Raw genomic sequence first — 25,779 nt, 5'->3', positions numbered from 1 at the left:
TATACTATAACTTTTTTCAACATACTATGACTTTTTTCATTATTTTTTTTAATTTTTTTTTTACAAACTACAGACTTTTTTCAACATACTATGACTTTTTATGATGTTTTCATGACCTTTTAAACATATGTTTAAGCTACACAAATGTACGTATTTAAGCGGCATATCAAACATGTCTGTATATTATGTTCTGGTTAATAGACACTGTTTATACCCTGCATGCATCTACGGTAATTGTAGATTTCCACCTCCCTTTCTAAAGTTGAAGGTATATTTGGGCAGCTGTTTTTGTCCCATTTTCTTAGTTGCATCAGTCACTAGTTGGAAAAAAAAGTGAATTGAGAAAATAAATGCTTTTTGAACAAGGAATCTATATAATTTCCCTGGATCTCATTTCACTATCCGGTAAATGATGCTGAGAAAGAGAAATAAGCTTTTAGAGCTGCAGTATCTACTGTCTGTAAAAGCACACATTAGTGCATATTGGAAACTGAATGCAAGCACATTGCGCCATAATTTTGTTCATATTAATGTGGAATTATGACAGACACATTAAACAAATTGTAATAGTATGTTCAGCAAGCAAAGCTGGCAGGCACCGAGCCAAGAAGGTTAACAGCAGAGGTTTTCAGAATCTTGATCTGAGTTTCACAAACTGAACTACCACGAAGTACATGTTTCAGCATTTTTATTTTTCAAAATGTCTAAAAATTCAGTACATTGTAAAAAGAAATCACACTTTAAAAGAAATATTTGTAGATCTCAGTGGAGCCCAACCTCAGTCTGAAACACAACAAATAGTGAAACGACTTTTCAGTATTAACTGAAAACAAAATATGAAAAGAAATTTCACATAACTCACATTTGCACAATAAAAAAAAAAACATTCCCACTCTCTAAATGCAGGCAGATGTTTACATTGGCTACAATGCAGATTATTATACGTCTTGTGAGTCCATGAGATCTTGGAAAGCAGGAACTCCAGCTGTGTGTCAGAGAAGCCAAGACATCACCGGGTATCTGGAGGCAGGAAACCTGCCTATCTGGAGGAGTTGGAGCTGGAACGAGAGCGGTGACGCCTGCGACCGGGTGATCTGGAGCGAGAGCGACGCCGTACCGGGGACCGCCTCCTCGGGGAGCGGGACCTGCAAGGACACAAAAAGAAACTAGAATTATCACTTTGCTGCTGTATGCCTACAGATGACCGATGAAGAGCTTCGTCACAATGAGCCCCAGGAAGCCCCATGTCCTGGTTGTCATCCAGGGAAAATAAGTGAAGAGGGTGGACTTGTACAATGCTCAGGAAATAAAACCGATTCCGACAGAACAAAGTTGTATTAATGACAGCAGACAATGCTTTGTTGCTGTAAAGAATTACTGAGATGGCGCATTCATGATACTAGGACGGCCATGCTGACAACATAATGCCTACAGCCGTCACAGGTGTGGAGACATAAGATAACTCTTGTAATAGGAAGGCAGGAAGAATGATCAGACGTAATGGTCCCAACCAAAGAACATGAACATATGTTCACTTAATAGTGTCAAATCAAATGAAGATGGAGATACTGATTGAAAATCATTCAATGTACCTCCTCCTGATGCGTGGTGGACTGCGACGCCACATAGGTGGTGGCGGGGGCATTCTGCGAGGGGGAGATGGTCTGCGAGGGGGAGGACGGACTCGTTGAGTCAGCACGGCAGATGCACTGATTTCCTGTCCATCAATCTGACCTATCAATAACAAAGTCACCACAGAAGGTTATTCAACATGTATGCTTAGAGTAATCTTGCGAGACAGAGGCATCGGAGGAAACACGCTTGCCTACCTCCGTCCATGTGTTTAAGGGCCTTCTGGGCCTCTTCAGAAGTCTCAAATTCCACATAAGCGTAGCCCCTGGACAGGTGTGGGTGGACCCTGTCCATTGGCATATCGACCATTTTGATTTTTCCATATGTGGAAAAGATCTCCTGGATGTGGTCCTGTGCAACAAAAAAAGACATACACTATTGTCAGAACCATGTTTACAGGAAATGTTAGTGTAGATGTAAAAAATTATCTGAATAATAATCTTAAATCATGTTATATCATGCATTCTGCTATAAAAAAAATTGAACAATTCCTCAGCTGACCTTGGTGACATTCCTGGTCAGCCGCCCTAAGTGAACTTTAGTTGGTTTGGGGCTTGGGCTTCTTTTCCTTCGTTCCTTGTCATCTCCCCTCTTCTGTGTTTTGGACCTGCAGAATCACGAACAAAAACATTGATTAATTTCATGCAAACAAGCAAAAATAAAAGACATCACAGTGTATAAATATTGTGTTGCTGGCTGCATTGGATGAAGTTACTCACGCAGAGCGAGAGCGGCGGCGGTTGTCATGGCGTCTACGACTGGGGCTGGGGGAGCCTGAGGAACTGGAAGATGAGGAGGAACGGGAGCTTGAAGAACCGGAGCGGCTGGAACCAGATGAACTGGATCCGCTTGAGGAACCCGAGCTCGAACCAGAGCTGCTGCTTGAGGTAGAGCTAGATCTGGACCTGGTCATGGTCAGAACCAAAAAAAAACATGTTAAAAAGATACATATTGAGCACACTAACTAACCAACTATGGCAAATATTAATAAATCACATAAAGAATGTAGAAAAGAAAAACCTGCTGCTGCTGCCAGTAGAGGCACTGCGTCGTTTCCTTCCTTTCTCCCGTCCTCTCTCCTTGTCTCCTTCCTTGGTAGCAGTCTTTTCTTTGCCTCTGTCTTTTGTTTTTTCCTCCTCCTTCCGCTTTGTGGGTGACGGTGCCCTAAAGTCAGAGGCAAGCAGCTGTTACTTTGTGATCAGATACATCGTGGATGGTGTGGGGCTGCGTAGCTTCATTCATTATTTATATAGAATGTCAGCAAATAGTGAAAATGGCATACCACAATTCCCAAAAAAGCCCAAGATCATGTCTCAAAACTGCTATTTTGTCTGACCAACAGACTAACACACTAGATATTTATGACGCAATGGAATTTGTAAAACTTTTGAGAAGCTGGAAACAACAAAAACGTGTAAATTGGCCAACTGTAACGGTTTCAACACAAGAAAATGATCCTGAAATGTGCTTTTGACAACAAATTCTATAAAGCTATTTAAGGACTTAGAACCAAAAATGGAGTAAACCAGGTAGCAAGATAAGTAAACTTCTCACGGAGATTAAACAGACCGTAACGTATGCAGAGTAAATTTAAACCGTCGCAATGTTTGAGGAATTATTGTTACATGGCAGACGGTATTGGCATCCTTACATTTTCGTCGACTTGTATGTTTTTTTTATTAGGAGTGCATTAATAATCTCATAGTATTACCGTTATCACGAAAACATTTTAAACGACTTAAGTTTCGTCAGAGAACGGTACTCTCGGACAAAAATCTACCGCCATTGATTTTCATTCAACAGACTCCTCAAAACACGGAGGACACGGCCACGGGGGCTACAGTTTGATCGATATTCCCCTCTATTCACAAGTACACAAACGCTCAAAAAGCGTAAAATAATTTCCCCTATATGATAACACGTCTAGTTGAATTGAAACTAGCTTGATTGCAATCAAATACAAGGTTAACTTACATATTATTTTCAACGAAGTGATTTCGCTTCAACGAGTCGCGGTCGGAGGAAGCGTCGCTCGATGATGACGACAGAGCGGAAGTGACGTAGGCAGCTGAGCGCCACTTACAACTTATTTGTTTATTTATGTTGCTGCCCGTTAAAAAATGTGAGTTTGTGTGTGAATACGCAGTGGCTTTGCCAAGAGAAAACATTCCATCACGGTATGTGAAATTATTTGATCACAAACCGACCTTCTCCCGACAAGGTGAGCGCTTCACTTTCTAACGGTACTGTGTGTGCTAGCTGTTGTCGTTAGCTAGCACGGCTAACCTCTGTAAGGCAACGTACCGTATAAATCTACCACGTCGGCGACTATGTTCTCCACTCCCGTTGTTACTGATTAACAAGCAAGCGGTTCGTTTTTTTCATGTTTGGATTAGTAGCGTTAACCGTAAGATACGTAGGTACTGTTAATAACAAGAGCGCTTCTTCATACAACATGTTGATGTGACTCGAATGTGTTATAACGCAAGAAAGTTTGCTATTACAACGGGAACATTTGGTATTACGTTCAGTAATAACCAAAAACATCGTATTACTGAGAAACTGAGCAAATGTTTTACGTTAATGTTGGCAGCAATACCCTTCTATTTTAATGGTATTTTCACATACTAGAAGACGTCCATGCATTACTTATAATATTTAAAAAATAATGTAGTTACTTTTTTTTTAAACTGTAATATATGAATCTTCTAGAGATTAGCTGCCGAACTCAAAAGTGTCCCTCTGAAGTGAGAGACCATGGGCCGACTGGATGATGCCGCCAAACACAAAGTGGTGGAGTTGCGGAAGGCTGGTCTGAGTTTCCGTAAGATCAAAGCTGTGCTGGAGCTGGAGAACATCAAGGTGTCTGCCCAAGCCATCTACCTGTTCCTGAGGGAGTTTCAAGGAAGGCCACCGGGTAGGGTCAGACCTATGGAGGCAGGAAGCAGCACATCACCGGTGCTGCCTCGGCAAGAAAGCTGGAGTAACGTCCAACTCCAGAATCTTCTGCGGGATGCTTGTCACCACGCTGGCTATGCAGCAGCCGCAAATTTCCCCAAACAGACTCCCACAAATCCAGATACTGGGGCAAAGCCATCTGGGTCCGGGGAGACCAGCGGAGGCAGCTGGCCAGAACAGCAGCGCGAGGGAGATAAGGAGGAAAACGACATCCAGATTGTTAGTGTTACCTCACTTGCACAGAGCAGCCAACAAAGACTTCCGCAGACCACCATAACAAGAGCAGAGGCTGGTTCTCTGTCTACCACACTAACAGCCTCTGGGGGATTAATGAGGAGGAGAACTACACCTTCTCCAGCCATCAATTCAATGCTGGCGGCTCGAAGGAGGCTTCTGGATAAAGCGCTGTCACATAGGATGAAGGTACCTACATAGATCATTTCTCCCGTATGTCACAACCCCAGTTGTCCCAAAAGGTTTAAATAATCTGCTTAACTTGCATACATTGTTTTTCACCAGTCATTCAACCAGGTGGCACCGATGTTGAGGAAGGATCCCTCGAGTGTCCACGGTACCGATTTGAGAAGTGCAATGTCCCAACCTGAAACTTATGATCTGACATCAGAAAAGGTGAGGAAAGAGAAAACCTGATTACCTCCTTTATTCACCTTAGGTAAAGTGTGCACCACCACTTAATCAATGACAGAATTCAGTCTCTTTTTATGATTTGCTAATGAATCGTTTAGTTGCCGTTACCAGTTAGCATTTCAGCATGTTTTCTCATCTTATTCTGGGAGCCTGAACCATTTAAGATTCATTCTAATGTTAATACGATTGCATTATAACTTTTAATAGTTTTTCACTTCTTTCGTGATATGTTTGTTATGTTGCAGACTGTTATGGAAGGTCAGTCTGGTGGAGCCAGCGCCCCCAGGCGTTTCCTTACACAGAGACCAGGTCTGTCTGTCCGTTCCCCTCACCCACTCCCCCGGGTTGGCATTCGTGTTCCTAACCGGTCACCAGCGCCCCTACCACCCTCGGCTCCTGGGGTTGCCACCATCCGTCTACAGGCCCCTGGAGGCAAGGGTGCCACTCGCCGTGAGGGGAACCTGAGCCCCCAGCAGGCAGCCCAGGACACCGGGGGGAAAGGTGGTCTACAGGAACAGATTCAGACCCTGGGCTCTGAGGTGCGCAGCTTGGGTCTGGCAGTGAAGATGCTGGTGGAGCAGCATTGCTGCCTGGAAAGGGAACAGGCGCAGCAGACACAAATTCAGAAGCAGATCCTCAGCACACTACAGAGCCTCTCTGCCAACTTGGAGCGTTGCAGCGTCGCTCAGCAGCAGCACAACAAAACTCCATCACCTTCTAGTTTGCCAACAGCTACTGTCTCTACCTCCTTCAGCCAAGACACCTTCAACTTCAATCAAGACACGTACACTCAGTGCAGCCAAACCCAGCCAAGCTACAACTCTTTAGAGAGTTTAGAAAATGTAGAGGCCTTTAAACTGCCGGGACTGAGCCCTTCTAACATGAATGGCTTTCCACCATGTAGCAACGCCGAGAACCTCCCACTCACTCACCCCCCCTCACAAACACAACCGTATGTGGCTGTATACCCACAGCAAAACAGTCAGACACTAATGTCACCCTACACACAGCCCTATGTCTCTACATACAGCCAGGCACATACGCAGACATTCAGAGGATCAGAGAGTAAAACCTCTGACTTCCCAAGCAGCTGCTCAGCAAGAACTCTCCAGGACTGCAGTGTGTCCACCCGGCCGGTGATGAACTGTGACCACTCTTCACAGGATCAGCAGATCCATATCGTCAAAGTGGAAGGACCTTAGAGGCCTTCAGATACCACCGAGTGTGCTTGGATAATAAGGGCTTGGATGTGCTTCTTTTTTTTTTCTTTTAGAGTCATCTTAGTATTATATAATAATATTTAAGACTGCTTTTTTAACAATGAACATATGCTGTAGTATTTCTTTAAATAATTTATTTCCAAAGAACAAAAACAGCAATAGAATCCAGTGCTTTAGTAATAATATGTTTATTATTTGTCTAAAATTGGAGAAAGACTGCAGTCACCTGACATTCTGCTTACCTGTTCTCACTGCCTATGTTAGTCATGTCTTTACTATACCTGTAGGTTCTTTGTCGGTTTGCCTTCATCTTTTCCTGTCTGTCTTTTGGACTCGATGCCCAGAAGCTATTTCTATTAAATCATTGAATTGTTGCTGCTGCTGCTGTGTTACAGTCCGTTCTCTGTAGCCTGATCTCTAAATTCTTCAAAGTTCTCTAAATTCCCAGCAGAATGGGAATGTCAAATCTTTGTTTAACAAACTGTTTTTGACCTCTACCTTCTCTTGGAATAAGATATTTTTGGACTTCACCCTTTATCTAATTGTCACAAGTTGTGCTTGTGTGCTCCTGTCTTTTTCCCCCAGCCAGCACTAATTCAATGAAATGAAAACATTAGCAAGACAGTTAAAATGTCCCTTCTCCCAAAAGCACCTGTTTTTTTTGTTTGTTTTTTTTTGTAAATGATTCAACCATGTGACTATACTACTACTCTCCATCAGACACATTTTTACTGTGAGCCAGAGAAACAAATCAGAGTGAACTGTTGGTACTTTTATTGGGAATATTCAGTGATTGCATTAACTAAAATGAATAGATTGAAAACATGATCCCATGATATGAACTGAATTATCATTTAAGAGATCATCAATAGTAGTTAACACATGACTTACAATGATAAAGTACAATACATAATAAATCTCTAACAATCTTTGCCCTATGATGACAGTGTTTCAATACCTGAAAAGGTGCAAAATTTGAAGTTCAGCCATCAAACAATTATCTGGTATCTGTTTGTGTTCTGGAAAATCGAAAATGAAAGAGCACACAGGGGCTCAAGAAGTAGCAGTAAAGCATGTTTTTGTTGCCAATTCTGTTGAAAGACTAACATGATTGCCTCTCAAAATGGCTGCTGTGAAAAGGGCCTACTGTACAACGTAGCCATTCAGGTAAATAGGAAACTGCCTCTGGTGTGCAGATGTTTTACTGCAATGTAACTCAACTTAATTAGAAGAAATGTAACATGACTAAAACTACAAACCTAACGCAAAAGTAGCACAAAGTAATGAGCTAATTATGCCACAATGGCTGAGATTAAATTCGACACAACATGCAGCGGAACGGTTGGTTCAGTTCCTTTTCGACAGCAGGCAGCTGGTTATCGCTCACTTGTAATTCTAATTAATTGAATAAGAGCTCTAATTCTTTTTAACAATTCAAGTCATTAAATATTGTAATGGAAAATTGTATTTCTATAACTGCTTGAAATAATACTTCTTGTTTTTTGTTCTCTGTTTGGTTTCTGTTCCCCACAAGCTTATCAGAAAGCACAGACAACAGTTGAGCCGGGAGGTAATGGTAACCACAAGCTAATTAAAGTGTCAATAGCGGTTGACCCATGTATGACCCCCACTCTTTTATCTAAAGACAGTTCTTTTCTCAGTGCTCTTCGTTTTCAGCTTCTCTGGTGATAAAAAGATAATATATTTATTCCATGACAATAAACATAAATGAATAATTATAGATTTAAACTAGACACTAGACTTGAACACCTCTAGCTTCTGTTTTTGGGCCAGAAAGGCGTCCATAAATCCTCTGCACATTTGATGTTTCAAAGTTTGTTGTAAACGTCTCATCAGCTTTGATTATCTAATTGAACAGATAATGTTGGAGACCATTGATATAAGTGAAGGGTCTCCTCAACAATTTTCTCCTCTGTTGCTTTGTCCTCTGTTAAAGCTGATCATTTGTATTATCTTTGACTGATGTCCAACTGCGATGTGATGGCAAGACCCAATACGAAGGTTTGCAAACAGAGAAAGAAGTTCATATTAAGTTAACGATGAAAAATACAAAGTCCCAAACTGAAACACGATGTGACATTAGTGTGGCAGCGTTGGGGCCAGGTATTGTAACTTTTTAACAAAGGCCAAAATACAAACTCCAAATTTAATCCTCCTCAATAATGATTCACAGGAATGAATCTGCCAGAAAAGCAATGCTGGTTTTCATAAGGCAAAATGCAAGAGGACGCATTGAAGGGACCTACGAAACTATGACTTTTTATATTAAAATAATAATATTCGTCATTATTTAGTTAATTTGGCAACCGTTTTATCCATTTATTGCAATTAAATCACGAAGAAATTGTTATATTTTAGGCCCTTACTGCTAAACCAGCCAAAAAACCTTCAGCTTAGCTAAAAGAAGTTTTCATGTCCCCCGAGACATTCTTATTTCTCAATAATCTCAATAATATCAACATCTTAATATTTACATCAAAATAATACAGGAACCTGATGGCTGCACATGAAGCAGCACATTGAATTCAGAGGAAGTAAACATATATTTATACACGCCAGAAGGCCGACCTCCTCTAAAGCTGTTTGTCTCCATTCCTACACTACTATATCGTACCCAACATCTTATCTAGGGTCTCTAAGTTTTTGTTTCTTGGTCAATCCCTGCCATGCATTCTTTTCCCATTTATTCGATACTTTGATCTTCAACAGCCTTTTCTTAATATCTCACAAACAGAGTTATCTTTTTCTTTACTTCTTGACCAAATTAACTGGGCTACAATGATTGATCACAAACCTGAGCAAACCAAGACTATTGGTATTAAACTGCAGCCTATCCAAAGGATCAATGTGAAAAATACTGGGTTGTCATAAGAAGTGATGGGTTGAGAATGAACTGATCAAATCATATTTAGAAAGAATATTATACGTATTTTCCCATCAGAGAACATTGAATAAAAGATTGTCTGTGTATTTCTCTAGAAGGTGAAAAAACAGACTAAAATGCAAAAATGATATGAATGTAGTTTATTGTCATTTTAGATGCACATGTGGTATTTATCTATAGTAGGATCATATGATCATTATGTGATATTTGCCATTTTCTGCAATACAAAAAAATGACCAATTACAATCTTCAAAACTGAGTACATCCATTTGTAAAAAGAATCAATCATTGACTAAAAGCAGGTATATGAAGGCTCCCTAATGCCATGCTTCTGCTCTCTTCCTCATTGGCGACTGATGGCACAAAGCTCATGAGGTGACGGGTTGAGGGTGAGGCCCACAACTGGTGTCAGGTCCAGTTCCTCCTCTCTGACTCCAGGTGGAGGAGTGAAACGAAAGCGCTGGAGAAGGGAGGTTAGGAAGAGGAAGAGCTCCATCTTAGCCATACTTTCTCCCAGACACGCCCTGCGACCTGCAAAACCAAAAGATGCAAAGAGGTAGATGGACCATGCTGTGTAAAATGTCTCTGCAATCCCAAAATACAAAATCCTGATGACGGTGTTGTACCTGCAGAAAAGGGCATGAAGGCGTCTCTCCTGATGAATTTACCCTCCTTATCCAGGAAGTGGGAAGGGTTGAAACAGTGTGGGGTCTCCCATTCACTCTCATCGTGCAGGACAGAAGCAAGAAGAGGAAACACAGTCGTCCCCTGTAGGCAAAAATAAAAGTACGTTTTCACCTTTTCAGAAGTAGTTGAACATTTCCAACAATAAATAACAGATGTGAGCAACTAGCCTCTTTGATGAAGTAGCCCTGGAAGGTGACGTCTCGGCTGGTTTTGTGAGGAATGGCCATGGGGACAATGTTGGCCAGTCTCTGTGTCTCATGGATGACAGCATCAGTGTACGGCAGGTTCTTCCGGTCCTTGACTCTGACCTGACGGCTTCCTACCACCCTGCTGAGCTCCTCCTGGACCTGGTCTGGGTTTAACAAATACGTATTCTTTGCTGCATTCATTTAAACAAGACTAGGCCTCTGTGAAGCTGCCAAAGAATCTCTCTCTTTACCTTGTACATGTGGATATTTAGCCATAAACAGTAAACCCCATGTCAGTGTAGTAGCTGTGGTGTCAGTCCCAGCTGCAAACAGGTTGATTACTGTAAATATAAGGTTTTTCTCATGGTAGTGATTGTCCATAACAGAAGAGTCCTAAGAGAAAGAACATTCAAACATCAGCATAAATTAGACTGTTTTTTATTTTTTTTATTTTAATTTGTTTTAATAAAGATGTAAACGTGTTTGGTCTTACATCTTCTTTCTGCTTCCGAATCAGAAAACATTCCACAAATCCCCTGTAGATGTGAGTGTCCAGCGTCTCTTTTAGGTCTTTGATTAATTCTTTGACATCACTGACAGTTTTCTCAGCATTTTTTAACACCAGCTGCCTGTTTTTTATCCAACTGAACAGCCTGGGAAAGATGTTGTAAAGCTGTGATGTAACAGTGAAAACAACAAAGGTTAGTGAAGACAATCAGCAACCAAAGAACATTTCATGGAATAATAAAAGTCTTCATTAAACAGTGAGATTTGTTCTGTGTGTCTCATTATGTAACGTAACAAATGACCATAATTATTACTAGGAGTTCTACTGAGTAGGTTAGGCTGCTTCTGTATCCCAGCAGAAGCTGTTTTGCAGGACTATTGTGGATTGGTACGATCAAATGTCAAACACAGTCCTAATCCCAAATATATTGCAAATGTGTAAAACTAGACTGTAAGTAGTTATGTTAGAGTACGTTGAAAGGAGAGGAAAACAAAGAAAAGGAGAAGAGATGACTGGAGAGTAGGGGAGAGGAGAAGATAGCAATACAGTATAGTAATATATCATATGTAATAATAAAAAATATTAAAGAAAAATAGTATTATAAAGAAATAAAAGATGCTGGTGAATCAAATTAATTCATTAATAAGAAGAAGGGAAGGAGAATAGCTGACTGAAGAGAACAGGAGAGGAGAAAGATTAGACCAGAAGAAATGGGGCTGTTTCAATTTGGTCCTAAATCATGCATTTGTCAGTAAACATTGCTTGCTTGCTCACCAGAGTAATTTAAAAGGCAAATATGAAACCCACCTGGATTGGTGCAGAGCCGGCAATATGCATGTTGTCGTGCGCTCTTTTCACCGTGTTTTTGAATCGGGGGTCATTGTATTCAAACCTGCTGCCATACACAATCGAGGAGATGATGTTGGATGCTGCATAACTCAGCGGGTGTGTTGTGTCAAATGGTTTCCCTGTAAATGTGACAAAAATTATATTATTAAGACAAAGTGAGGATTTGAACACAACTTATAATTTCCTCAGAACAATAATGCACTTAGATGTGTCCTGATATGGAAAAAGTAACAAACTCTGTAGGAAATGTCACTCAGCATTACGATAAGACCTCCTTGACGTCATCTGCTATTTTTGTATATAATTACAACTTGTCATGTATTTATCTCCATACCTTCATGCTTTTCAATCATTTGGACCAAATGTTGACATTCCTCCAAGATTTTTTCCTCAGCGACTCGTTTGCCCATTCCTAAGTGTCTGAGGGTGGTGAGTGCAAAACGTCTCATCTCTTTCCATGATTCTCCATTTGCAAATACAATTCCTATTAAACACAACATGCAGGTTAAATGTAATATGTATCATGTATATATTATTATATATAATTCTAGTCAGTGAATTGCCTACATAAAACAAAGTAAAAATTTAATGTAGTACATAAAATGTTTTTTTGTGGCTTTACTATTGACTTCTCATTGATATTATTTGGATATTTTGGATATTTTATTGAAAAGTAAACAAACCGTGGCCTTGACTTAAATCCTGAAAAATAGGAGTGATGCTTCTGTCTCCAAATTCTTCTGCGTAGCTGACCAGAGCTTCTTTGACTGTCTTGTAACCGGCCAGGACCACCACTTTACTGGTTCCAAAGTACACCGTAAACACAGACCCATGTTTCTCTGAGAGCTTTGAACAAAAAAATAGATTCAGAGGTGGTGTTGAATCTGTGTATCGTTCGTTCATGGGTTATTTCAAAACAAAAACAATTCTCTTACGATGTTTGATGATTTTTTTAAAATTGTCTTAGGCTGAGGCGTTTCGAATGACTGTGGGGAGAGCGTTCCAGAGAGTGGGGGCCGTGGTGCTGAACGCTCTGTCTCCGAAGGTACAGAGTCTGGTGTGGGAGATGGAGAGCAGGCCAGTCTCTGAGGACCAGAGGTTTGCAGGACGGCGAGTACAGAACAAGGAGGTCAGAGAGGTATTGAGGGGCGATGGAATGGAGGGATTCTTAGGTGAGAAGGAGGATTTTGTACTTTATGCAGAAGTTAATTGGAAGCCAGTAGAGGTGGATGAGGGTTGGGATGATGTTTTGCCAGGGCTTGGTGTGGGTGAGAACCCTGGCGGCAGAGTTCTGTAAATATTGTAGCCTGTCCAGGGTTTTGGTGTGTACTCCAGAAAGGACTCCATGGCAGTAATCCAGACGGGAGGTGACGAAGGCATGAATGAGGGTTTCTGCCACAGAGTCTGGAGATATTTCTGAGGTGAAAGAAGGCGGATGTGGGACTGGAAGGAAAGGTTGGAGTCCAGGATGACGCCAAGGTTGCGGACTTCGGAGGATGGGCAGATGGAGTACCCGTCTATATTTAGGAGGAGATCTCCAACCTCCCAAAGTAGTGCCTTGGAGGCCGCATCCATGAGCTCTGTTTTATTGCTGTTGAGCTTGAGTATGTTTGTTGACATCCTTAGATTTTATGCAGGCAGTAGACCAGGGAGATGGGGGGGGGGGGCTGAGTGGATGGTTTGGTGCTGATGTGGAGCTGTGTGTCATCGGTGTATGAGTGGAATTTGAGACCATGGTAGTGGGTGATCTGACCAAGAGGGAGCATGTAGATGATAAAGAGGAGGGGTCCAAGCACAGAGCCTTGAGGCACGCCTTGGTTGACAGGGGTTTGGGGGGAGTTGCAGAGTGTGATGCACTGTTTTCTGTTAAAGAGGTATGACTGGATCCAGGAGAAAGCTGATCCGGTGATGTAGGTGGTGAGATAGGCGGTTGAGGAGGATGGGATGGGAGATAGTGTCAAAGACTGCAGAGAGGTCAAGCAGAATTATTTCACTGGTGTGTCCGGAGTCAGCAGTGATCAGAAGAAGATCATTTGTGATTTTGATGAGGGCGGTCTCGGTGCTGTGGTGTGCTCTGAATCCAGATTGAAGGGGTTCATAGAGCTCATGGTTGGACATATGGTGATGGAGTTGGATGGCAACTGCTTTTTCCAGGATCTTACTGCGGAACAGAAGGTTGGAGATCGGCCGGTAGTTGTTGAAGTGTTTTTCCCACTCTCAAAAAGTCAACATGAGGTTCAAGTGCGGCCATAACCGCTACATGTTCTGCTTCCGCCTAACGCAAGGCTGCATTTCCAGTCACAGATTCTGACATTCATTGTATATTCCGTACAACATCACGTAAACAACAAAACAAAACTGTCTTTACCGTTTTGTTGTAAACGGTTGTAAACCAGTTTTAAACCAGTTTTTGAAGTTATGTATTTTAAACAAAATAACCAAAGAACGAATGATATTGAAATATTGATATGAATTGAGTATACGTCTTTTCACCTCATCTCAAATAAATTGTGACACCTGTTTCAAAATGCATTTGCTTTGGTAGAAGAGTGTTTAACTCACCTCAAAGAGGGATTTGTGGAGTCTCTTGAGATCCAGCTGCAGCAGGTTGCCCAGCAGGGGAAGAGGCTTCGGACCCGGAGGCTCTTTTCCAAATCCCTGAGAGGTGAAACTACTAGAAACTAGATAGACGATGAGAAGGAGAGCAATAACTCCCAGTGAAGTGGTGCGATTAGAGAAAAGGTAGATAACAAAATCTTCCAAAAGAGACATTTCTCCTGCTGTTAATGGCACTCCACTCACTGAGCCTTGCAGTTAGAACACAGTGATGTTTATATTCAAATGCACATCCACTGGAACGCATTTGTAGCTGAGATTTAGGAGGAGTAATCATCTACCTACCCATCAAAGGGACATATCCTGCCTTTTGTTCCCCAGCCACTGCCAGTACTGGTTAAATTAAGTGAAAACATTGGCAAGACAGTAAAAATGTCTACTCTGCCAAAAGCACCAGTTCGATTGGTAAATGATTTATTTGTACATAAGTTCCTCTGCTTTGCAGATTGCCATGAAGAAAAACATGACAATATGACTGTATTCCTTCCCTCCATCAGTTTTACTGTCAGCCAGAGAAATATATCAGAGTGAGTTTGTGAGAAGTAGGGTAATTTTCTCATAAACTTCCATTCAATCAGACTTCTTTTTGCAACCAGAGGAGTTGAAAAAAAGTTCTCAGGTCCTCCAGGGCATAAATATTTCTCAATAAGACCTGACTCCTTTCAGTGTTAATGAAACTCACTGGGTTCCGTTGAGTTCAGTGCAATAATAGTTTTACTTTACATCAAAAATAATACAGGAACATGATGGCGGGACGTGAAGCAGCACTTTGAATTGAGAGGAAGTTAACACATAGGCTATACACGCCAGTAGGCTTACGTAGGCTCTTCTAAAGCTGTTTGTCTCCATTTCTATTCTACTGTATCGTACCCAACATCTTATCTAATGTCTAGCATCAAGTTTTTGCTCAAAGAACTTTACTTCTTGACAGAATTAACTGGGCTACAATGATTGATCACCAACCTGAGCAAACCAAGACTGTTGGTATTAAACTGCAGCCTTTCCAAAGGATCAATGTGCAAAATACTGGGTTGTCATAAGAAGCATCAGGGTTGAGAGTGAACTAAATCTTATTTAGAACAATTATATATTGTCCCCTTTATTACATACTCTCAATCTCCTTTTTCTCATCAGAAAACATTGAAGAAAATAATGTGTAACCATCCATCCATCCATCCATCTTCTACCCCTTATCCTGTATTTAGGGTCACGGGGGGGCTGGAGCCGATCCCAGCTACCATTGGGCGAAGGCAGGGTACACCCTGGACAGGACGCCAGTCTATCACAGGGCTGACATGTAGAGACAGACAACCATTCACACTCACATTCACACCTACGGGCAATTTAGAGTCATCAATGAACCTATCCCCATCCTGCATGTCTTTGGACTGTGGGAGGAAGCCGGAGAACCCGGAGAGAACCCACGCTTACACGGGGAGAACATGCAAACTCCACACAGAAGGAACCCGGGCCGAATAATATGTAACGTATAACTATTAAGTATTTCTCTAGAAGGGGGGGAAAAAGACCAAAATGAAAAAATTATATGAATGTAATTTATTGTCATTTTAGATGTACATGTGGTATTGAGCTATAGTAGGATCATATATTATGTGATATTTGCCATTTTCTGCAATACAAAAAAATAGACAAATTACAATCTTCAAAACTGAGTAAATCCATTTGTGAAAATAATTAACCATTGACGATAATCAGGAATACGAAGGTATGTAGTTGTCTCACTCTAGTGAAGTCCATATGCATGGAAAAAGTGACGCAAAGTGTTTAAACTAAAGAGAGAAAAATGTAAGGCTAGTCAACGTGTCCACCTGTGTATGATATTCATCTTTCTATTTTAGATATGATGCTATTTTTCAAGACGGAACATCTGCTGACTGCACAGCCTGTTACCCCTCCCTAATGCCATGCTCCAGCTCTCATCCTTATTGGCGACTGACGGCACAAAGCTCATGAGGTGACGGGTTGAGGGTGAGGCCCACAACTGGTGTCAGGTCCAGTTCCTCCTCTGTGACTCCAGGTGGAGGAGTGAAACGAAAGCGCTGGAGGAGGGAGGTTAGGAAGAGGAAGAGCTCCATCTTAGCCAGACTTTCTCCCAGACATGCCCTGCGACCTGCAAAACCAAGAAATTTGCAAAGAGGAAGATGGAACATGCTGTGTAAAATGTCTCTGCGATCCTTAAAATACACAATCCTGATGACCGTGTTGTACCTGCAGAAAAGGGCATGAAGGCGTCTCTCCTGATGAATTTACCCTCCTTATCCAGGAAATGGGAAGGGTTGAAACAGTGTGGGGTCTCCCATACACTCTCATCGTGCAGGACAGAAGTAAGTAGAGGAAACACAGTCGTCCCCTGTAGGCAAAAACAAAAGTACGTTTTCACCTTTTCAGAAGTAGATGAACATTTCCAACAATAAATAACAGATGTGAGCAACTAGCCTCTTTGATGAAGTAGCCCTGGAAGGTGACGTCTCGGCTGGTTTTGTGAGGAAGGGCCATGGGGGCAATGTTGGCCAGTCTCTGTGTCTCATGGATGACAGCATCAGTGTACGGCAGGTTCTTCCGGTCCTCGACTCTGACCTGACGGCTTCCTACCACCCTGCTGAGCTCCTCCTGGACCTGGTCTGGGTTTAACAAATAAGTATTCTTTGCTGCATTCATTCAAGACTAGGCCTCTGTGAAGCTGCCAAAGAATCTCTCTCTTTACCTTGTACATGTGGATATTTAGCCATCAACAGTAAACCCCATGTCAGTGTAGTAGCTGTGGTGTCAGTCCCAGCTGCAAACAGGTTGGCCACTGTAAATATCAAGTTTTTCTCATGGTAGTGATTGTCCATAACAGAAGATTCCTGAGAGAAAGAACATTCACACATCAGCATAAATTAGACAGTTTTTTTTATTTGTTTTATTAAAGATGTGAGCGTGTTTGGTCTTACATCTTCTTTCTGCTTCCGAATCAGAAAACAGTCCACAAATCCCCTGTAGATGTGAGTGTTCAGCGTCTCTTTTAGGTCTTTGATTAATTCTTTGACATCACTGACAGTCACCTCAATATTTCTTAAGAACAGCTGCCTGTTTTTTATCCAACCGAACAGCCTGGGAAAGATGTTGTAAAGCTGTGATGTAACAGTGAAAACAACAAAGGTTAGTGAAGACAATCAGTAACCAAAGAAGATTTCATGGAATAATAAAAGTCTTCATTAAATAGTGAGTTTTGTTCTGTGTGTCTCATTATGTAACGTAACAAATGACCATAATTATTACTAGGGTTCTACTGAGTAGGTTAGGCTGCTTCTGTATCCCAGCAAAAGCTGTTTTGCAGGACTATTGTGGATCGGTACGATCAAATGTCAAACACTGTCCTAATCCCAAATATATTATAAATGTTTAAAACTAGACTGTAAGTAGTTATGTGAGAATAAGTCGAAAGGAGAGGAAAACAGAGAAAAGGAAAAGAGATGACTGGAGAGTAGGGGAGAGGAGAAGATAGCAATACAGTATAGTAATATATCATATGTAATCATAAAAAATATTAAAGAAAAATAGTATTATAAAGAAATAAAAGATGCTGGTGAATCAAATGAATTAATTAATAAGATGAAGGGAAAGGAGAATAGATGAGAGAACAGGAGAAGAGAAAGATTGGACCAGAAGAAATGGGGCTGTTTCAATTTGGTCCTAAATCATGCATTAGTCAGTAAACATTGCTTGCTTGCTCACCAGAGTAATTTAAAAGGCAAATATGAAACCCACCTGGATTGGTGCAGAGCCGACAATATGTGTGTTGTCGTGCGCTCTTGTCACCATGTTTTTGAATCGGGGGTCATTGTATTCAAACCTGCTGCCATACACAATCGAGGAGATGATGTTGGATGCTGCATAACTCAGCGGGTGTGTTGTGTCAAATGGTTTCCCTGTAAATGTGACAAAAATTATATTATGAAGACAAAGTGAGGATTTGAACACAACTTACAATTTCCTCAGAACAATAATGCACTTAGATGTGTCCTGATATGGAAAAAGTAACAAACTCTGTAGGAAATGTCACTCAGCATTACGATAAGACCTCCTTGACGTCATCTGCTATTTTTGTATATAATTACAACTTGTCATGTATTTATCTCCATACCTTCATGCTTTTCAATCATTTGGACCAAATGTTGACATTCCTCCAAGATTTTTTCCTCAGCGACTCGTTTGCCCATTCCTAAGTGTCTGAGGGTGGTGAGTGCAAAACGTCTCATCTCTTTCCATGATTCTCCATTTGCAAATACAATTCCTATTAAACACAACATGCAGGTTAAATGTAATATGTATCATGTATATATTATTATATATAATTCTAGTCAGTGAATTGCCTACATAAAACAAAGTAAAAATTTAATGTAGTACATAAAATGTTTTTTTGTGGCTTTACTATTGACTTCTCATTGATATTATTTGGATATTTTGGATATTTTATTGAAAAGTAAACAAACCGTGGCCTTGACTTAAATCCTGAAAAATAGGAGTGATGCTTCTGTCTCCAAATTCTTCTGCGTTGCTGACCAGAGCTTCTTTGACTGTCTTGTAACCGGCCAGGACCACCACTTTACTGGTTCCAAAGTACACCGTAAACACAGACCCATGTTTCTCTGAGAGCTTTGAACAAAAAAATAGATTCAGAGGTGGTGTTGAATCTGTGTATCGTTCGTTCATGGGTTATTTCAAAACAAAAACAATTCTCTTACGATGTTTGATGATTTTTTTTAAATTGTCTTAGGCTGAGGCGTTTCGAATGACTGTGGGGAGAGCGTTCCAGAGAGTGGGGGCTGTGGTGCTGAACGCTCTGTCTCCGAAGGTACAGAGTCTGGTGTGGGAGATGGAGAGCAGGCCAGTCTCTGAGGACCAGAGGTTTGCAGGACGGCGAGTACAGAACAAGGAGGTCAGAGAGGTATTGAGGGGCGATGGAATGGAGGGATTCTTAGGTGAGAAGGAGGATTTTGTACTTTATGCAGAAGTTAATTGGAAGCCAGTAGAGGTGGATGAGGGTTGGGATGATGTTTTGCCAGGGCTTGGTGTGGGTGAGAACCCTGGCGGCAGAGTTCTGCAAATATTGTAGCCTGTCCAGGGTTTTGGTGTGTACTCCAGAAAGGACTCCATGGCAGTAATCCAGACGGGAGGTGACGAAGGCATGAATGAGGGTTTCTGCCACAGAGTCTGGAGATATTTCTGAGGTGAAAGAAGGCGGATGTGGGACTGGAAGGAAAGGTTGGAGTCCAGGATGACGCCAAGGTTGCGGACTTCGGAGGATGGGCAGATGGAGTACCCGTCTATATTTAGGAGGAGATCTCCAACCTCCCAAAGTAGTGCCTTGGAGGCCGCATCCATGAGCTCTGTTTTATTGCTGTTGAGCTTGAGTATGTTTGTTGACATCCTTAGATTTTATGCAGGCAGTAGACCAGGGAGATGGGGGGGGGGGGGGGGGGGGGGCTGAGTGGATGGTTTGGTGCTGATGTGGAGCTGTGTGTCATCGGTGTATGAGTGGAATTTGAGACCATGGTAGTGGGTGATCTGACCAAGAGGGAGCATGTAGATGATAAAGAGGAGGGGTCCAAGCACAGAGCCTTGAGGCACGCCTTGGTTGACAGGGGTTTGGGGGGAGTTGCAGAGTGTGATGCACTGTTTTCTGTTAAAGAGGTATGACTGGATCCAGGAGAAAGCTGATCCGGTGATGTAGGTGGTGAGATAGGCGGTTGAGGAGGATGGGATGGGAGATAGTGTCAAAGACTGCAGAGAGGTCAAGCAGAATTATTTCACTGGTGTGTCCGGAGTCAGCAGTGATCAGAAGAAGATCATTTGTGATTTTGATGAGGGCGGTCTCGGTGCTGTGGTGTGCTCTGAATCCAGATTGAAGGGGTTCATAGAGCTCATGGTTGGACATATGGTGATGGAGTTGGATGGCAACTGCTTTTTCCAGGATCTTACTGCGGAACAGAAGGTTGGAGATCGGCCGGTAGTTGTTGAAGTGTTTTTCCCACTCTCAAAAAGTCAACATGAGGTTCAAGTGCGGCCATAACCGCTACATGTTCTGCTTCCGCCTAACGCAAGGCTGCATTTCCAGTCACAGATTCTGACATTCATTGTATATTCCGTACAACATCACGTAAACAACAAAACAAAACTGTCTTTACCGTTTTGTTGTAAACGGTTGTAAACCAGTTTTAAACCAGTTTTTGAAGTTATGTATTTTAAACAAAATAACCAAAGAACGAATGATATTGAAATATTGATATGAATTGAGTATACGTCTTTTCACCTCATCTCAAATAAATTGTGACACCTGTTTCAAAATGCATTTGCTTTGGTAGAAGAGTGTTTAACTCACCTCAAAGAGGGATTTGTGGAGTCTCTTGAGATCCAGCTGCAGCAGGTTGCCCAGCAGGGGAAGAGGCTTCGGACCCGGAGGCTCTTTTCCAAATCCCTGAGAGGTGAAACTACTAGAAACTAGATAGACGATGAGAAGGAGAGCAATAACTCCCAGTGAAGTGGTGCGATTAGAGAAAAGGTAGATAACAAAATCTTCCAAAAGAGACATTTCTCCTGCTGTTAATGGCACTCCACTCACTGAGCCTTGCAGTTAGAACACAGTGATGTTTATATTCAAATGCACATCCACTGGAACGCATTTGTAGCTGAGATTTAGGAGGAGTAATCATCTACCTACCCATCAAAGGGACATATCCTGCCTTTTGTTCCCCAGCCACTGCCAGTACTGGTTAAATTAAGTGAAAACATTGGCAAGACAGTAAAAATGTCTACTCTGCCAAAAGCACCAGTTCGATTGGTAAATGATTTATTTGTACATAAGTTCCTCTGCTTTGCAGATTGCCATGAAGAAAAACATGACAATATGACTGTATTCCTTCCCTCCATCAGTTTTACTGTCAGCCAGAGAAATATATCAGAGTGAGTTTGTGAGAAGTAGGGTCATTTTCTCATAAACTTCCATTCAATCAGACTTCTTTTTGCAACCAGAGGAGTTGAAAAAAAGTTCTCAGGTCCTCCAGGGCATAAATATTTCTCAATAAGACCTGACTCCTTTCAGTGTTAATGAAACTCACTGGGTTCCGTTGAGTTCAGTGCAATAATAGTTTTACTTTACATCAAAAATAATACAGGAACATGATGGCGGGACGTGAAGCAGCACTTTGAATTGAGAGGAAGTTAACACATAGGCTATACATGCCAGTAGGCTTACGTAGGCTCTTCTAAAGCTGTTTGTCTCCATTTCTATTCTACTGTATCGTACCCAACATCTTATCTAATGTCTAGCATCAAGTTTTTGCTCAAAGAACTTTACTTCTTGACAAAATTAACTGGGCTACAATGATTGATCACCAACCTGAGCAAACCAAGACTGTTGGTATTAAACTGCAGCCTTTCCAAAGGATCAATGTGCAAAATACTGGGTTGTCATAAGAAGCATCAGGGTTTAGAGTGAACTAAATCTTATTTAGAACAATTATATATTGTCCCCTTTATTACATACTCTCAATCTCCTTTTTCTCATCAGAAAACATTGAAGAAAATAATGTGTAACCATCCATCCATCCATCCATCTTCTACCCCTTATCCTGTATTTAGGGTCACGGGGGGGCTGGAGCCGATCCCAGCTCCCATTGGGCGAAGGCAGGGTACACCCTGGACAGGACGCCAGTCTATCACAGGGCTGACATGTAGAGACAGACAACCATTCACACTCACATTCACACCTACGGGCAATTTAGAGTCATCAATGAACCTATCCCCATCCTGCATGTCTTTGGACTGTGGGAGGAAGCCGGAGAGAACCCACGCTTACACGGGGAGAACATGCAAACTCCACACAGAAGGAACCCGGGCCGAATAATGTGTAACGTATAACTAATAAGTATTTCTCTAGAAGGGGGGAAAAAAGACCAAAATGAAAAAATTATATGAATGTAATTTATTGTCATTTTAGATGTACATGTGGAATTGAGCTATAGTAGGATCATATATTGTGTGATATTTGCCATTTTCTGCAATACAAAAAAAAAGACAAATTACAATCTTCAAAACTGAGTACATCCATTTGTGAAAATAATTAACCATTGACGATAATCAGGAATACGAAGGTATGTAGTTGTCTCACTCTAGTGAAGTCCATATGCATGGAAAAAGTGATGCAAAGTGTTTAAACTAAAGAGAGAAAAATGTAAGGCTAGTCACCGTGTCCACCTGTGTATGATATTCATCTTTCTATTTTAGATATGATGCTATTTTTCAAGACGGAACATCTGCTGGCTGCACAGCATGTTACCCCTCCCTAATGCCATGTTGCCACAGATGTGAGCAACTAGCCTCTTTGATGAAGTAGCCCTGGAAGGTGACGTCTCGGCTGGTTTTGTGAGGAACGGCCATTGGGACAATGTTGGCCAGTCTCTGTGTCTCATGGATGACAGCATCAGTGTACGGCAGGTTCTTCCTGTCCTCGACTCTGACCTGACGGCTTCCTACCACCCTGCTGAGCTCCTCCTGGACCTGGTCTGGGTTTAACAAATAAGTATTCTTTGCTGCATTCATTTAAACAAGACTAATCCTTGGCCTCTGTGAAGCTGCCAAAGAATCTCTCTCTTTACCTTGTACATGTGGATATTTAGCCATAAACAGTAAACCCCATGTCAGTGTAGTCGCTGTGGTGTCAGTCCCAGCTGCAAACAGGTTGGTCACTGTAAATATAAGGTTTTTCTCGTGGTAGTGATTGTCCATAACAGAAGAGTCCTAAGAGAAAGAACATTCAAACATCAGCATAAATTAGAATGTTTTTTTATTTTTTTTATTTTAATTTGTTTTAATAAAGATGTAAACGTGTTTGGTCTTACATCTTCTTTCTGCTTCCGAATCAGAAAACAGTCCACAAATCCCCTGTAGATGTGAGTGTTCAGCGTCTCTTTTAGGTCTTTGATTAATTCTTTGATATCACTGACAGCATCCTCAATATTTCTTAGGAACAGCTGCCTGTTTTTTATCCAACTGAACAGCCTGGGAAAGATGTTGTAAAGCTGTGATGTAACAGTGAAATCAACAAAGGTTAGTGAAGACAATCAACAACCAAAGAAGATTTCATGGAATAATAAAAGTCTTCATTAAATAGTGAGATTTGTTCTGTGTGTCTCATTATGTAACGTAACAAATGACCATAATTATTACTAGGAGTTCTACTGAGTAGGTTAGGCTGCTTCTGTATCCCAGCAGAAGCTGTTTTGCAGGACTATTGTGGATCGGTACGATCAAATGTCAAACACTGTCCTAATCCCAAATATATTGCAAATGTGTAAAACTAGACTGTAAGTAGTTATGTTAGAGTACGTTGAAAGGAGAGGAAAACAAAGAAAAGGAGAAGAGATGACTGGAGTGTAGGGGAGAGGAGAAGATAGCAATACAGTATAGTAATATATCATATGTAATAATAAAAAATATTAAAGAAAAATAGTATTATAAAGAAATAAGAGATGCTGGTGAATCAAATGAATTCATTAATAAGAAGAAGGGAAGGAGAATAGCTGACTGAAGAGAACAGGAGAGGAGAAAGATTAGACCAGAAGAAATGGGGCTGTTTCAATTTGGTCCTAAATCATGCATTTGTCAGTAAACATTGCTTGCTTGCTCACCAGAGTAATTTAAAAGGCAAATATGAAACCCACCTGGATTGGTGCAGAGCCGACAATATGCATGTTGTCGTGCGCTCTTTTCACCGTGTTTTTGAATCGGGGGTCATTGTATTCAAACCTGCTGCCATACACAATCGAGGAGATGATGTTGGATGCTGCATAACTCAGCGGGTGTGCTGTGTCATGTGGTTTCCCTGTAAATGTGACAAAAATTATATTATTAAGACAAAGTGAGGATTTGAACACAACTTATAATTTCCTCAGAACAATAATGCACTTAGATGTGTCCTGATATGGAAAAAGTAAGAAACTCTGTAGGAAATGTCACTCAGCATTACGATAACACCACTTTGACGTCATCTGCTATTTTCGTATATCATTACAACTTGTCATGTATTTATCTCCATAACTTCATGCTTTTTAATCATTTGGACCAAATGTTGACATTCCTCCAAGATTTTTTCCTCAGTGACTCGTTTGCCCATTCCAAAGTCTCTGAGGGTCGGTGAGTGCAAAACGTCTCGTCTCTTTCCATGATTCTCCATTTGCAAATATAATTCCTATTAAACACAACATGCAGGTTAAATGTAATATGTATCATGTATAGATTATTATATATAATTCTAGTCAGTGAATCGCCTACATAAAACAAAGTAAAAATTTAATGTAGTACATAAAATGTTTTTTTGTGGCTTTACTATTGACTTCTCATTGATATTATTTGGATATTTTGGATATTGTATTGAAAAGTAAACAAACCGTGGCCTTGACTTAAATCCTGAAAAATAGGAGTGATGCTTCTGTCTCCAAATTCTTCTGCGTTGCTGACCAGAGCTTCTTTGACTGTCTTGTAACCAGCGAGGACCACCACTTTACTGGTTCCAAAGTACACCGTAAACACAGACCCATGTTTCTCTGAGAGCTTTGAACAAAAAAATAGATTCAGAGGTGGTGTTGAATCTGTGTATCGTTCGTTCATGGGTTATTTCAAAACAAAAACAATTCTCTTACGATGTTCGATGATTTTTTTTAAATTGTCTTAGGCTAAGGCGTTTCGAATGACTGTGGGGAGAGCGTTCCAGAGAGTGGGGGCCGTGGTGCTGAACGCTCTGTCTCCGAAGGTAAAGAGTCTGGTGTGGGAGATGGAGAGCAGGCCAGTCTCTGAGGACCAGAGGTTTGCAAGACGGGGAGTACAGAACAAGGAGGTCAGAGAGGTATTGAGGGGCGATGGAATGGAGGGATTCTTAGGTGAGAAGGAGGATTTTGTACTTTATGCAGAAGTTAATTGGAAGCCAGTAGAGGTGGATGAGGGTTGGGATGATGTTTTGCCAGGGCTTGGTGTGGGTGAGAACCCTGGCGGCAGAGTTCTGTACATATTGTAGCCTGTCCAGGGTTTTGGTGTGTACTCCAGAAAGGACTCCATGGCAGTAATCCAGACGGGAGGTGACGAAGGCATGAATGAGGGTTTCTGCCACAGTTAGACACTGGAGATATTTCTGAGGTGAAAGAAGGCGGATGTGGGACTGGAAGGAAAGGTTGGAGTCCAGGATGACGCAAAGGTTGCGGACTTCGGAGGATGGGCAGATGGAGTACCCGTCTATATTTAGGAGGAGATCTCCAACCTCCCAAAGTAGTGCCTTGGAGGCCGCATCCATGACCTCTGTTTTATTGCTGTTGAGCTTGAGTATGTTTGTTGACATCCTTAGATTTTATGCAGGCAGTAGACCAGGGAGATGGGGGGGGGGCTGAGTGGATGGTTTGGTGCTGATGTGGAGCTGTGTGTCATCGGTGTATGAGTGGAATTTGAGACCATGTTGATGGGTGATCTGACCAAGAGGGAGCATGTAGATGATAAAGAGGAGGGGTCCAAGCACAG

At 41.5% G+C, this 25,779-nt stretch overlaps 4 protein-coding genes across 5 annotated transcripts; 1 reads left to right on the top strand and 3 right to left on the bottom strand.

Moving 5' to 3' along the window:
* Window positions 1–673: 673 nt before the first annotated feature.
* On the bottom strand, window positions 674–3,670 carry rnps1 (RNA binding protein S1, serine-rich domain). The gene is made up of 7 exons (XM_084037397.1): window positions 3,607–3,670; window positions 2,653–2,796; window positions 2,352–2,537; window positions 2,134–2,239; window positions 1,830–1,983; window positions 1,593–1,734; window positions 674–1,145 (listed from the first exon to the last, which is right to left on the bottom strand). Coding segments are annotated over exons 1-7 (840 nt in total). The 5' UTR covers window positions 3,609–3,670; the 3' UTR covers window positions 674–1,039.
* Window positions 3,671–3,683: 13 nt separating this feature from the next.
* Window positions 3,684–8,043, top strand: LOC311031221 (uncharacterized protein). Of its 2 annotated transcripts, none has more exons than XM_084037396.1 (4): window positions 3,684–3,853; window positions 4,345–5,013; window positions 5,110–5,220; window positions 5,484–8,043. In XM_084037396.1, exons 2-4 carry the CDS (start codon window positions 4,390–4,392, stop codon window positions 6,438–6,440), a joined length of 1,692 nt encoding a protein of 563 aa, XP_083893522.1. In that variant the 5' UTR covers window positions 3,684–3,853; window positions 4,345–4,389; the 3' UTR covers window positions 6,441–8,043. The 2 variants fall into 2 exon arrangements, with proteins under 2 accessions (XP_083893522.1, XP_083893521.1); XM_084037395.1 differs by having other exon boundaries at window positions 3,684–3,875; window positions 4,368–5,013.
* Window positions 8,044–9,706: 1,663 nt separating this feature from the next.
* On the bottom strand, window positions 9,707–14,500 carry LOC311031462 (cytochrome P450 2K1-like; the record flags this gene model as incomplete). The annotated part of the gene is made up of 10 exons (XM_084037767.1): window positions 9,707–9,894; window positions 9,990–10,131; window positions 10,218–10,402; window positions 10,490–10,631; window positions 10,732–10,911; window positions 11,554–11,714; window positions 11,930–12,079; window positions 12,279–12,441; window positions 14,158–14,276; window positions 14,497–14,500. 10 exons carry the CDS (start codon window positions 14,498–14,500, stop codon window positions 9,707–9,709), a joined length of 1,434 nt encoding a protein of 477 aa, XP_083893893.1.
* A 1,527-nt stretch (window positions 14,501–16,027) lies between these two features.
* Window positions 16,028–25,603, bottom strand: LOC311031461 (cytochrome P450 2K1-like; the record flags this gene model as incomplete). The annotated part of the gene is made up of 14 exons (XM_084037766.1): window positions 16,028–16,342; window positions 16,441–16,582; window positions 16,669–16,853; window positions 16,937–17,078; window positions 17,166–17,345; window positions 17,983–18,143; window positions 18,359–18,508; window positions 18,708–18,870; window positions 20,597–20,715; window positions 22,590–22,778; window positions 22,872–23,013; window positions 23,937–24,097; window positions 24,967–25,064; window positions 25,173–25,603. 14 exons carry the CDS (start codon window positions 25,601–25,603, stop codon window positions 16,155–16,157), a joined length of 2,451 nt encoding a protein of 816 aa, XP_083893892.1. The 3' UTR covers window positions 16,028–16,154.
* Window positions 25,604–25,779: the final 176 nt, after the last annotated feature.

This window comes from Eutrigla gurnardus, assembly GCF_963514095.1.
Source record: "Eutrigla gurnardus genome assembly, chromosome: 20".
Taxonomy (NCBI): domain Eukaryota; kingdom Metazoa; phylum Chordata; class Actinopteri; order Perciformes; family Triglidae; genus Eutrigla; species Eutrigla gurnardus.
The sequence above is the reverse complement of the archived record's forward strand: the minus strand, read 5'-3'. Positions and strand labels throughout refer to the sequence as shown.

Excerpts from the sequence above, each read along its gene's own strand:
- LOC311031221 (XM_084037396.1), top strand. The coding sequence starts at position 4,390 with ATGGGCCGACTGGATGATGCCGCCAAACACAAAGTGGTGGAGTTGCGG. Across the intron at positions 5,014-5,109 it reads CGCTGTCACATAGGATGAAG|TCATTCAACCAGGTGGCACC; the intron begins GTACCTACATAG and ends GTTTTTCACCAG. Across the intron at positions 5,221-5,483 it reads ATGATCTGACATCAGAAAAG|ACTGTTATGGAAGGTCAGTC; the intron begins GTGAGGAAAGAG and ends GTTATGTTGCAG.
- rnps1 (XM_084037397.1), bottom strand. Across the intron at positions 1,984-2,133 it reads TGACCAGGAATGTCACCAAG|GACCACATCCAGGAGATCTT; the intron begins GTCAGCTGAGGA and ends TTTGTTGCACAG. Across the intron at positions 1,735-1,829 it reads CCTTAAACACATGGACGGAG|GTCAGATTGATGGACAGGAA; the intron begins GTAGGCAAGCGT and ends TGTTATTGATAG.